General features: G+C 43.1%; 1 protein-coding gene across 1 annotated transcript in view; it reads right to left on the minus strand.

The window, feature by feature from the left end:
- The window catches only part of LOC126282372 (head-specific guanylate cyclase-like), a gene marked incomplete at its 5' end in the record, with an annotated part of 445,895 nt that extends 432,288 nt beyond the window's left edge, over positions 1-13,607 (minus strand). The window contains one exon of the mRNA XM_049982030.1: positions 13,494-13,607. Within this exon, the coding sequence (XP_049837987.1) occupies positions 13,494-13,607 (114 nt within the window). The remainder of the gene's footprint in view (positions 1-13,493) is intronic.
- Positions 13,608-14,555: the final 948 nt, after the last annotated feature.

Raw genomic sequence — 14,555 nt, forward strand, 5'->3', positions numbered from 1 at the left:
AATCATATAAATATTTGGGGATTACAAACAGAGGGTGTAAAGGGGTGGAATCTGAGATTGGGAACCCTATTTTTCATATTAAACTGTCCGTTTCCAAGTGCTACAAACTGTTAAATGCATATTATGTAGACACGACAACAGATAAGCTACTATCACCTATAGTAAACTATGAATGAAACTTTAACTCTTAAATTTTCGCTGGCCGGGGTGGCCGAGCGGTTCTAGGCGCTACAGTCTGGAACCGCGCGACCGCTACGGTCGCAAGTTCGAATCCTACCTCGGGCATGGATGTGTGTGATGTCCTTAGGTTAGTTAGGTTTAAGTAGTTCAAAGATCTAGGGGACTGATGACCTCAGAAGTTAAGTCCTATAGTGCTCAGAGCCATTTCAATCATTTTTTAAATTTCTGCATATGATGTCGCATGTTTGTTGTTGAGGCTCCTTCTGTTCTCAGTCATTTAAAGAAAAAGGAGCACTGTACTTCATTTATAGTGCACATGGTAAAATACTTCTAGCCCAGGGGTGGTGCAGTTCTGTAATGCTACATCCAGCGACAGCGAGAAACTAGTATACAGGCCAAATGGTGCAAGTCTCATACACTGCATGTACAGGCGTACCATCCAATAGCTCCCGCCACTTGGTACCAGGTACCATATTGTCTCAGCAATGCTGTACCCCTACTCGTATGGAATGTCTTTATTGCTCGTCTCTACCAGCATTATCAAAATAGCGCTGATCGGTTTCCTCATTTTTATGTTGTTGTTGTTGTGGTCTTCAGTCCTGAGACTGGTTTGATGCAGCTCTCCATGCTACTCTATCCTGTGCAAGCTTCTTCATCTCCCAGAACCCACTGCAAACCCACATCCTTCTGAATCTGCTTAGTGTAGTCATCTCTTGGTCTCCCTCTACGATTTTTACCCTCTACGCTGCCCTCCAATACTAAATTGGTGCTCCCTTGATGCCTTAGAACATGTCCTACCAACCGATCCCTTCCTCTGGTCAAGTTGTGCCACAAACTTCTCTTCTCCCCAATCCGATTCATTACTTCCTCATTAGTTATGTGATCTACCCATCTAATCTTCAGCATTCTTCTGTAGCACCACATTTCGAAAGCTTCTATTCTCTTCTTGTCCAAACTATTTATCGTCCATATTTCACTTCCATACATGGCTACACTCCATACAAATACTTTCAGAAATGACTTCCTGACCCTTAAATCTAGTCTCGATGTTAACAAATTTCTCTTCTTCAGAAACGCTTTCCTTGCCATTGCCAGTTTACATTTTATATCCTCTCTACTTCGACCATCATCAGTTATTTTTCTCCCCAAATAGCAAAACTCCTTTACTACTTTAAGTGTCTCATTTCCTAATCTAATTCCCTCAGCATCACCCGACTTAATTCGACTACATTCCATTATCCTCGTTTTGCTCTTGTTGATGTTCATCCTATATCCTCCTTTCAAAACACTACCCATTCCGTTCAACTGCTCTTCCAAGTCCTTTGCTGTCTCTGACAGAATTACGATGTCATCGGCGAACCTCAAAGTTTTTATTTCTTCTCCATGGATTTTAATACCTACTCCAAACTTTTGTTTCCTTTATTGCTTGCTCAATATACAGATTGAATAACATCGGGGAGAGACTACAACCCTGTCGCACTCCCTTCCCAACCACTGCTTCTCTTTCATGTCCCTCGACTCTTATAACTGCCATCTGGTTTCTGTACAAATTGCAAATAGCCTGTCGCTCCCTAAATTTTACCCCTGCCACCTTCACAATCTGAAAGAGAGTGTTCCAGTCAACATTGTCAAAAGCTTTCTCTAAGTCTACAAATGCTAGAAACGTAGGTTTGCCCTCCCTTAATCTAGCTTCTAAGGTTCAGTATTGCCTCACGTGTTCCAACATTTCTACGAAATCCAAACTGATCTTCCCCGAGGTCTGCTTCTACTAGTTTTTCCATTCGTCTGTAAAGAATTCGCGTTAGTATTTTGCAGCTGTGACTTATTAAACTGATAGTTCGGTAATTTTCATATCTGTCAATACCTGCTTTCTTTGGGATTGAAATTATTATATTCTTCTTGAAGTCTGAGGGTATTTCGCCTGTCTCATACATCGTGCTCACGAGATGGTAGAGTTTTGTCTGGACTGGCTCTCCCAAGGCCGTCAGTAGTTCTAATGGAATGTTGTCTACTCCGGGGGCCTTGTTTCGACTCTGGTCTTTCAGTGCTCTGTTAAACTCTCCACGTAGTATCGTATCTCCCATTTCGTCTTCATCTATATCCTCTTCCATTTCCATAATATTGTCCTCAAGTACATCGCCCTTGTATAGACCCTCTATATACTCCTTCCACCTTTCTGCTTTCCCTTCTTTGCTTAGAACTGGGTTTCCATCTGAGCTCTTGATGTTCATACAAGTGGTTCTCTTTTCTCCAAAGGTCTCTTTAATTTTCCTGTAGGCAGTATCTATCTTACCCCTAGTGAGATAAGCCTCTACATCCCTACATTTGTCCTCTAGCCATCCCTGCTTAGCCATTTTGCACTTCCTGTCGATCTCATTTTTGAGACGTCTGTATTCCTTTTTGCCTGCTTCATTTAATGCATTTTTATATTTTCTCCTTTCATCAATTAAATTAAATACTTGTTCTCTTATCCAAGGATTTCTAGTAGCCCTCGTCTTTTTACCTACTTGATCCTCTGCTGCCTTCACTACTTCATCCCTCAAAGCTACCCATTCTTCTTCTACTGTATTTCTTTTTCCCATTCCTGTCAATTGCTGCCTTATGCTCTCCCTGAAACTCTGTACAACCTCTGGTTCTTTTAGTTTATCCAGGTCCCATCTCCTTAAGTTCCCACCTTTTTGCAGTTTCTTCAGTTTTAATCTACAGGTCATAACCAATAGATTGTGGTCAGAGTCCAGATCTGCCCCTGGAAATGTCTTACAATTTAAAACCTGGTTCCTAAATCTCTGTCTTACCATTATATAATCTATCTGATACCTTTTAGTATCTCTTGGGTTCTTCCATGTATACACCCTTCTTTTATGATTCTTGAACCAAGTTTTACCTATGATTTAGTTGTGCTCTGTGCAAATTTCTACCAGGCGGCTTCCTCTTTCATTTCTTTGCCCCAGTCCATAATCACCTACTATGTTTCCTTCTCTCCCTTTTCCTACTACTGAATTGCAGTCACCCATGACTATTAAATTTTCATCTCCCTTCACTATCTGAATAATTTCATTTATTTCATCGTACATTTCTTCAATTTCCTCGTCATCTGCAGAGCTAGTTGGCATATAAACTTGTACTAGTGTAGTAGGTGTGAGCTTCGTATCTATCTTGGCCACAATAATGCGTTCACTATGCTGTTTGTAGTAGCTTACCCGCATTCCTATTTTCCTGTTCATTATTAAACCTACTCCTGCATTACCCCTATTTGATTTTGAGTTTATAACCCTGTAGTCACCTGACCAGAAGTCTTGTTCCTCCTGCACCCGAACTTCACTAATTCCCACTATATCTAACTTTAACCTATACATTTCCCTTATTAAATTTCCTAACCCACCTGCCCGATTAAGGGATCTGACATTCCACGCTCCGATCCGTAGAACGCCAGTTTTCTTTCTGCTGATAACGACATCCTCTTGAGTAGTCCCCCATTTTTATAACTACGCAATATTTCGAAGCTATGGAAATTTCATGAATTAACGTTACTTCCTCTATAAAATGGTTAATGAAATACCAAAACTTTTACCACTGCTGCTATAGGTAATTACTATTTCAGTTGTTTACCCTATTGTTAGTAAAAACTAAGAAAAGCTCGGTTATTAGAAAAAAATTAAACAAACCTATTACAATCGAGAACAAACACCGAAACGTACAGGCTATTCCGAAATAAAATACCGGTTTTGGTCTTAATCGGTCGGTTTTTCCCACCCGTAATGTGGACTCGGTTTCATACCATCTGCGACGACAGAACAACGCTAACTGAGTACAAACGAACAGTGTACCCTGTTGTTGCATTATCTTCGTTGCACCTACGAACAATGTTTTGTGGGTAGCGATCGTCGGGTTTGTGTTGCTGACCGATGGCGATCATTAGAAGAAAGTTCACAATGTATTTTGTAAGGTGAGGCAACAAACAATAATAAAAAAATAAAAAAGAATTTATCCGTAATCACAGGGAACGCCCGCCTCGGCTGGGAGGAGGCCCCACTCCAGAAGATAGGCACGAAGCGGGGCCCTCGAATCTGCGCTACCAGTGAATAAAATTTTATCCTTTAAGGACTGAGCTACTTCTACAAGTATAAAACTTCTTTGTGTCCCGTTCTACATTCGCGTCCGCTGCTGTGTCTGTCCACACAGTATTGGCCCAAGTTGGCGTTGCAGAGACGTTCTTTGCTGGAGCACGTACAAGGCTGATAGAAGGGGGACGTGGCATGGCGTGACGCGTGGGCAGAGCGCCCGCCCGCTGCAGCTGTGGCTTCGCAGACAGCCGTGCGTGACCAGCGTGCCGCAGCAGCAACGCAACGTCATGGCTGTTGTTTTCACGTCACCGTGTACTAGCTGCAAGCTGGGAGCAGGAGTCTCCATTACAAAGGGGGAGTATTCCAGCACTAAATATTCAGGCGGTAGACTACAGGATGCGGTATGAGTATTTCTTAAAAGAATTATGGCTGAGATGAGTTTTGTGTTCAGTCTACGACAAGATGATTACAGACGATGCACAAGCTTGAATGCCAGCAGTATGCAATAGGAAAAAGTCCGTGTCCTTTTCAACGGAACCGCCCCGGTGTTTACCTCGAAAGATGTACTGAAACCTTGGTAAACCTAAATCTCGATGGCCAGACAGTATTTGGCGCGACGTCCTTCCGAATGCAAGTCCATCACTTCACGTTAAAGCCAACTAGGTCAGAAAGTGAACTTGGAGAAATTGAAAAAATTTAGCCAACAAGTTGCATATAAAGGTTTATTGGGAATCTTGACATAGGTTTCGACAGTTCAGTGTCAAATTCGACTTGTGCTTTTTGTCATATGCATACTGCTGCAAACCAGATGGCATCGTTGTGCTGCATTTTATACAAGTCTGTTGTGGTTGGCAGGAGAGCCAACCGTATTGCTAAAGGAGGCCGAAATGCACGAGTTTTAGCTCACGCAGGCTGGCGTGAGGTCTGGAACATGACAAGGGAATTAGAATTGAGAAAAACGGACGTAGCTGGTGGAATACTTAACTTTAATCCATTAATGACGAACGTCGCTCTTTATGGTACATGATTCACAATATCAATAGTACTGATACTGGCGCCTTGCTAGGTCGTAGCAAATAACGTAGCTGAAGGCCATGCTAACTATCGTCTCGGCAAATGAGAGCGTGGAAGTCAGTGAACCATCGCTAGCAATGTCGGCTGTACAACTGGGGCGAGTGCTAGGAAGTCTCTCTGGACCTGCCGTGTGGCGGCGCTTGGTCTGCAATCACTGATAGTGGCGACCCGCGGGTCCGACGTATACTACCGGACCGCGGCCGAGTTAAAGGCTACCACCTAGCAAGTGTGGTGTCTGGCGGTGACACCACAAAGTCAACGTTTACGTCGACAGGAGACTTAAGGTAATGGGCCACTACACGTGCTACGTGATCTGCACACCTGTCATATTACAGAGCTGCATCGTAAGTTCAAACGACTCAAATGGCTCTGAGCACTATGGGACTTAACATCTGAGGTCATCAGTGTCCTAGAGCTTAGAAGTACTTAAACGTAACTAACCTAAGGACATCACACACATCCATGCCAGAGGCAGGATTCGGACCTGCGACCGTAGCAGTCACGCTGTTTTTGACTGAAGCGCCTAGAAACGCTCGGCCACCGCGTCATAAGGCATGTTCTATGATTATCTGTTTTCATAATATGGATTCCGAATATGACAAGAGCCATTTGGGCTTTATTCATTGTGCTTAATCAACATCTGATGTAACAAGATTCATTATGCCTTATGAAGTAGAAAATTTTAAAACTGTCGAAAATAGGTCAAGGGATCCAGTAACATGTCCAAGTTTGCAATTGCTGAAGTGGCAGTCACATTTAAGGCTTGGGAAAGTGTTTATTCTCCCCTTTGACCGTCCAATGTTTGGCGCAAAGATATGGATGAATTTTACCTTAAAAAATGAGGGATACTCTCAAAACGTTATTTGATGCCAAAAAGGTTGTTCTACAATTTTTTTAAAATTAAGTAATTTTAGTATGGTCCATTGCATCGTACACATTCAGAAAGTCAAGTGTGAAGATTTTACACGGCACGACGTAGTGTGTTCTCGGAGATGATTGCGTTGTTTCCTTCAGTATAGGTCCTAGGCTGGGCAATGAATTTTGGTCTAGACTCGCAGAGAACATTCTTCATACCTCCTCGTTAAAATGAGTCACATTCGGGAGGTCTGGAGATGGGGGAGGCCAAGCTGTGCCAGAAGTGCTCTAACTTATGCGGTACCAAAACAGCCGCAGGCAGTAGGGTAGTGTACAACGTGGCTGCATTCTGTTGAAAGCAGATGTACCGAATGTCATTATCTGGATCAGAGCTGAAGCGTTGGAGCCAAATATGTCTCATTCTGTTGATATGACTTCCAGACATCACACTGACAGCAGAGCGTCTTTCACCTTCATAGAAGTAAGGACATATCATTTCATGACACGACACGACACCGCACGCCATACAATAACTTTAGCACTGTCTAACGGACAATGGTGCAGTGCAGCAGGATTTATTCGTGCCAAGTAACGCATGTTCTGCGTAATTACTTATCCACTTAAGTGAAAATGGGATTCGTCTAACATCGGAGTATTTTCACTTAAGTTATTGTCCTCAGTGCATTAAGCCAACAGGTTTTCACAATCTTGTACGAAGAGAATCATTAGGTTTCAGTTCTTAAACAATCGGAATCCTGTTAGGATAAAATTGAAGGTTATGGAGTTTTCCTTCCACGCTACTAATTCCGAGCCCCAATGTAGCAATAGTTGTTCACACTGTATAATGATAACCTCCGGTCACGAAAGCTGACAACGACCGGAAGAGCGATATGCTGCCCACATGCACCATCATATCCGCATCTAGGGACGCTATCGGCTCACGATGACACGACGGTCGGTCGGTACCGTTGGCCTTTCAAGGCATGATCGAACGAAGGTAATTTTTATGACGATTCCTTGCCGCTGCAGCTTGCACAGCGTCAGCGTTTTCTTGGGTACAACACAAGCCGTCTAGACTTCCTTTCACAGCCGAACCTTTCTCTCGAAATCGCGACCCCACGTTTTGATCGTAAGCGATGAAGGAAAGTGACTGCAGGCGGTGGGGTCTCTTATTAGCGCTTAAATTCTGTGCAGCTGTTACGCTATCAACATGTAACTAATAGGCACTCACGGCGACCGCGAGAGCTGCATCGTTCCATTGCCCTATTGTGATGAATGTCCTAAATTACCACTTGACAGTTTGACGTCTTCTCCCCTTTTTCTGAACATCTACAGTGCTGGGAATATCAGATTTAAATGTACCCGTTTCTGTGCACCACCTTGTATTATGTACTGATTCTCATAATTTTTTTGCAATCTCTGATAATGAAGCCATCAGTCTTTTAGAGACTAAAGTTCAGCATAACTGATGAGACAAAGAGATCCGTAGTATTCGAGAGGAAATGTTAAAGAGTGCAATACCTAAAAGTACTTATCGTATCTAAATATGCATATATACCTTAATGCCTGAATATTGCCGTTGCTAAATTAGCCAGTTGTGACGTAATTTTTTCTGTAACAGCGGCAAATTTAAAGTGGCCTTAACAGTATTGCAGAAACACAGCTGTAACGGAACGCGAGGATGGTGAACTTTAACGCATTGAAACTCAATTTTTCGTGCGGTTTCTGGACTACGCAATAGGTTTGGAATCTCAGGCACAATGTGTTTTGCGTACGTCAGGAGATCTGAACGGCATAATGTGGAAACAAGTTCTAGCATCTTGGATTTAGAGGCGAAGCTTTTGGACGTATACCGCGCAACCTGCCAAACAAAGAATAATTAAACGTGGCTTAGAAGTCCCAGAGTATATCGCATTCTACGTGCTAAGTTGTAGCATTGTGTGTGTGGCCTCAAAACAATGTCCTAGAACGATGTGAGCATCTTAGGAAAAATCATTTGATCCGATGATACACAGTGTAACTCAGAGAGGACGGTAAACCTATGAAATCGTGTACTGTATAGCGTTGTTATAAATGCTCATTCATCTTCCTGGGAACGAAGTTCTGTCTAAAAGATTTTAGTATCTGGAGTGGACTTTCATTCAGAGATGTAACGGGACCATTAAATCCTCCAATGAATACTGTACGCTATACACGTTCGTTTTGTCTGCCATTTGTTCACATTTAGAAATTAAGTAGCTTCTGTCACCTTAGGACGAAAAACCGCGAGCTAATATTTTATACTTAGAAGTTTACGTCGAAGATACTGTTTCCAATCTACTTATTAAACTGAGAAGGGGTTGTGTAGCTTTTCCTCATGTTCTATGGATTAAGTATCAGTGGACTTCTGCCTTCGATGAACAGTGAAGTAACCCAAGGTAGCAAGACACCGCTAAACTTCGGAAAGTAAACGATATAAAGTGTATTCACATGCGTTCATCGTAGTCAGTTGTGTTGGCTAAGGTGGTAGTCACTTTAAATATATGTATAATACAAATGAGACAGGAGTACATCATAAACATCTTTTTTTATTTAACAACTTTATTGTTGCAATCATATTTTTCCTCAAATTTTTAAACATTTTATTTCCCTCAGTAACTAACAGAGAGATTTAACACACATTTCAGGTGCTAAACTTTGTCAGTAATCTCTTACCGACTCCGTAGTACGCATCTGAATTGATAGCTGGATACATACACATAACGACTGAAGAAAGCGATATAAACTTGCTAGTCGTAGTATTTACTCGGACGCAGGTAACTGAAGCTGTCATGGAGGAGGGCTATGTAGATGACACTAAATTAATAGCTCTTCAGTTATGCAATTGCTCCTTGCAATACACATTCCAAAATTTGACGAAGTAGAATGCTCTATGTGAGCAATTATAGGATCAACAAGAGAAGTGTCATGAATTTCAAATGGGTGCAGATATAAGAGCGATGCGCCTCTTTAATATTTCCCTTCATGCTGCCCCATACTGTCACTACTCAGCAAGCTTCCTGACCATCTTCATCCTGCAGACGTAATACATTTTAATCTATCCATGTGGATGATGACTGAGCACCGTAAGAATGGTTCAAATGGCTCTGAGCACAATGGGACTCAGCTGCTGTGGTCATCAGTCCCCTAGAACTTAGAACTACTTAAACCTGACGACGTCACACACAGCCATGCCCGAGGCAGGATTCGCACCTGCGACCGTAGCAGACTCACGGCTCCGAACTGCGCGCCTAGAACCGCGAAACCACCGCGGCCGGCTGAGCACCGTAATTACGGATTAAAATATACAAAGAAATACAGCAGTGAGCCACTTTTTGTACAGCTTTATTTTTGTTAATCCATCTTTTCGGCTTTCAAATACCTATAGTCATATTATGGCTAGTACAATATTTTTATCAACTGCATTTCTAACGATGCAGCTTCCCGATATACGAAATAATTTTAAAAACCAAGTTTCCCGGGTGGCATATTTTCGTTTATTAACAGTAAATCAATTAAACGGAAATATTCCTTCTTCTACATTTTGAACCAATCCAATTGTTGTTTTGCACAGGGCAGAAGCAGCGTTCAAAATTTAATGGATAGAAACGTTGTATCCAGGAAGACACAAGTAGGCCTATATCATGGGACGACAACCAAGGTTTATCTGCATTCTATTACAACCATGGCCGTAAGATTTAAAAGGACAGTTTCATTAAGAACTGCTGTTCTCCCACTGAAAACTGTAGCAAATGGACGAGACAACCATCAGCGGATACTGTTTCGTTTGTGTAGTTTGAGTGAACTGCAGTGGTAGCGTAATGGCATTTTCTGCTACGATTATCAGTGTACGTAGGCGCTTCGGTAGGGTGGATGGTGTGAATGATGTTTTAAGGAAACTATGGTTTTACTGATGAACATTATGCTAAACCACCTCACCAACAAGAGTTTTCTTTTAGTGATAGTGAATGCTGTTCTGAGGAAATAGACACGAGGATACATTTTGTACGAAGTTTACCTTATTTAGTCGGCATTTTTAGACTAAGGCGCATATAAATATATTTTTAAAAATCTTCAAAATCAAACATTACTCGAGACGATGTAAAGGATATTTCGTGTTCACACATTGAATGGGTAAATTTACTCATTAACTTAACGTGAATTTAAAAGCAAGTGCTATGGTAATGGTGCAAAAGATCTTCAAAACTCCAACGGAATTATCCACTACTGAGAAAATAAGGGTAGATGCATGTACCCAAATTTTGGCTGCAGGAACGAACAGTAAATAGTCAATGTTTAACCTTAAAGTATTTATTTCTTGTCGGCACTTCATTTTGAAAATATAAGGACTGTTTGTTTATTAAGGTCAGATTCGTAGCGACATGGCAACCACAGTGAAAATCGGATGGAGTTTCGCACAGATGCGTTGAACATTGTCGAGTCACGCCGCATTTCTCCGTTCCGAGCGCGCAGTGACCACGTAAAGATGCCTTGAAAATACGGTTACCCGCCAAGTACGAGTGCCTGCTGAGAGATCTCTCTTGATTCCACGCTTAATTTAATTAATGTAACCGTCTTACATTTCCTTCTTCATGACAATTCTCGTCTGAAACTGCTGGGGCAGTGTAGATGCTCCAGCAGCCTGAAGTGTTTATTATCCACTGCACAGCATGGACTGGGCTCCGTCAGGTTTCTATCATTGCTCTCGTGACCAGCTGTTGATGAAGACAACATACTGACACAGACAAGAGCTGTGGACCAGCGTAGAAAGTTGGTGGAAAGTACAGGCGGCTGTCTTCTGTGACGAGGGTACTGCACAGTTGGTCAAACGCTACGATAAAGAGTCTAAGTCGGAGGGTCCAGTACGTAGATGAGTCGGTCGCTGACTATTGTAAATAAAACATTTTTGCTTTTACAAAGTTTGAGCATGCTGGATTAATTGCATGAGAGCAATTGGTGTTAATCAATATAACAGAAAAACAGCCAAGATTGAAAATTTCTCTTTTATTTACTGATGAATGGTTTCGGATTGAGACCCATATATGGTATTTCAGAAAATATAAGAACCTCGTAAAGAGGGGGGAACATATACGTACAATACATTGCAAACGAATAGTTACAGAGATCACAGATATCTGTCAAGGTACATTTCGAGTAAACAAAGGTACACATATAAAAATTGGAAATAAACAGTTAAAGAGGATACAGTTGCCTGTATTCTCGGGAATATATTGACTGTCTGGGTGATTTGAATATCAGTATAAACGTGAAACTAGTCATCAAGTAATTAAAAGTGAACCTTGCAACTTTGGCTGCTTTTCCGTTAAATTTATGATTTTAACTGTGGTTCCCATTTCGCAAACGGTAAGACGTTAATAAATGAATAGCCCTCGTACCATGTGCAGTTGTATATATGTGACAGACCGAAACGTGTCTTGACTAGAGACATTAGAAAAATAAAAAGTTACTGGCGGCAGTATTTTTTTTCTAGGAAAGTTATACCTATTGGTTGGATTTGAAAGGTGCCTGATGGTCTGGTGTTCGAAGCCCGTTGTCGGTCTTGTCAGTAATATAACCCATTCTGTGCGACTGTTCGCAAGTGCTGTTGCAACGTCCCTTTAGAAAAATTATAAACGATTGTGCCGACAAACCTCTTATTTGATTTTCAAACAGCTGAGCAAAACTCAACGTACTCAGACATTTCTCTTTTTACTTATTCTGATCATCACTAAACTGACACACAATATTCTGTTTTAACGTAACGCAATCTGACTCTTAATAATCCCTACAAAAGAATGGGCCTGACTAACATTAACCTTACCTTTCATGAATCACTTACCTCACAAAAATCTTCGTTACTCGAAATGTTGCAATACAGCCAGCGCCAATATTGCCAGATATATGAAATATTCTAACTACTGAAGGCACTAACTACTGATAGGCATAGTTTTAAAATGAAAGATTTTGATAGAGAACAAACAATGTATTTACCTTAATAGTGTTCAATGGACTGTATGGAAATCCACTACATCCATGTGCATTTTCTTTTACTGATCAGATTTTGTGCAATGCTATTACTGCTGTGATGAATGATCAGGACTGTCTTTATGTACAGTGGATAATTTTTGCTTTTGACCAACAGAGTATCAATAATTATGTGCATTTGATATATTTGTTACCGTTAAAATAAAAAAATTAACAAATATAGATTGGGCACAGCCCACAACAATTTGTAAAATTTTTGTGCGGACCATGGGGACTATGTAAGTAGGCTGTTTAGGTTTTTATGTTGATAACGCCACGTAGAGCTCTGTATGAAAATCACTGACTGTGCTGTGTGATGTCTGTGGCTGGTTGGACTCATAGTTGAAATATTCGCTTGTGTAGTGTTGGGCATTTGGCTGTTAACAGCGCGTAGCGTTGCGCAGTTCGAGGTGAGCCGCCGGGAGTGGTGGATAAAGAGAGAGAGATGGCAGGGTTTTGAGAGTTTGTCCGTCAGAAAAAAGAAATTTTTAAGACTGGATGCCATGAACAGGTATATATATTATGACATTTTAACACTATTAAGGTAAATACATTGTTTGTTCTGTATCAAAATGTTTCATTTGCTAACTATGCCTAATAGTAGCTAGTGCCTTCAGTAGTTAGAATCTTTTATTTAGCTGGCAGTATTGGGTCTCGCTGTATTGCGGTAGTGTAACGAAGGTTTTTGTAAGGTAAGTGATTCATGAAAGGTTTAGGTTATTGTTAGTCAGTGCCAGTCTTTTGTAGGGATTGCGTTGCGCTAAAAAAATGTTGTGTGTCAGTTTAGTGATAATCAGAATAATTAAAGAGAGGTCGAACAGGGTAGCCGAGCGGTTCTAGGTGCTACAGACTGGAACCGCTCGATCGCTACGTTTGCAGGTTCGAATCCTGCCTCGGGCTTGGATGTGTGTGATGTCCTTAGGTTAGTTAGGATTAAGTGGTTCTAAGTTCTAGGGGACTGATGACCTTAGAAATTATGTCACATAGTGCTCAAAGCCATTTGAACCAATTGAAGAGGTAATTGCCTGAGGACTTTGAGTTTTGGTCACCTGTTTGAAAATCATATAACGTAACAGGTCTATCAGCACAGTCATTTATAATTTGTTCTAAGGGGACGTTTCCCTGTCAGGACGGGCATCTGGTCAGCACACCACCCTCTGGTCCGTTGACAGATTTGGCGACCAGTGACGCTATTTATTAACGAAGCGGCCCTTCAATTGGCAAACAGAAGCAGTACAGATTTTCTCGCTTAGGAGTGCAGCACTTGGCGGTACTCACCGGCGGGTGCGTGAGGTAGGCGACGGCCTCGCTGAGGTGGCGCAGGTTGAGCGCGTGCTGTTGGTCCTCCTCGGGCGCGTCCTCGGCGGGCCTCCGCTCGGCGCCGCTGCCGCCGCCCTCGACGCCGCCGCTCGCGGACCCGGCGCCGGGCGCCGCCCGCGGCCTGGCGCGCGCCGCGGCCGCCCTGCTGAAGGGGCACGCGCTCATCTCGCTACGCTGCAGCTACGGCGGCGCCGGACTTGCCGCTCGCTGGTCGATGCGAGGAAGCCTGACCAGTGCCGTCGCCAACCGGCCGGCGAGGTTGTCAATTTTCATTGGCAGCACGCCTGCCACAATAGCCAGCGGGACAGCCTGTGACCCTGACACGCATTCCCTCGTGTGCCAGCCAGCCCACGGCCTCGAAGTGTTGACAGCTGACCTGTACGTACAACCCTGATTACTTCCAATTATTACCACTTCATCCGACCTCAAATTGCTGAATTGTCTGATTTCGGACGAACAAAGAGAGAGTAATTACTCAGGCCACCTCGCCAAAATAGGCCTCTGCATTATTTTACTGCTGTCATCCCAAAGACATACCAAATAGAACCATTACACAGTTTAAATTCTTATGTATCTCTCATCAAAGTACGTACTGTCTTATACTTCGATGACAGCTGTAGCTGTCTACCTGTGAAGAGTACCCACCAAATGTGCTTTTCTGCTCGGTACCGTTCTAGTCTCTACATAGCGGAAGTCTGCATTCGCAGTGACCGCCTAATGACAGTCGGACGTCTCGACTCGGACAATGAGGAGCTGCGAAGTGAGCGAAACAGTGTTCGCGCATGCAGGTAAGGGCCACGTGCAGAGGCGACGTCGCGGAGCGCCGCGGCGCAGAGCGGCGCAGGCAGGGACAGGCGTCGTCCTCGCCGGCGGCGACCACGGGTAGCGGGTGGCGACTGCTGGCGCCGGGCCGGGCCCCTCCGCCGCCGCCGCCCCGCCGCCGCCTCCCCACCACCACGCCGCGGCCTCCCCCCACCATTCCGCGGTTTCCCCCACCACCGACCGCGGCGTCCGTTTAGC

Source organism: Schistocerca gregaria, chromosome 7 (assembly GCF_023897955.1).
Source record: "Schistocerca gregaria isolate iqSchGreg1 chromosome 7, iqSchGreg1.2, whole genome shotgun sequence".
NCBI lineage: Eukaryota > Metazoa > Arthropoda > Insecta > Orthoptera > Acrididae > Schistocerca > Schistocerca gregaria.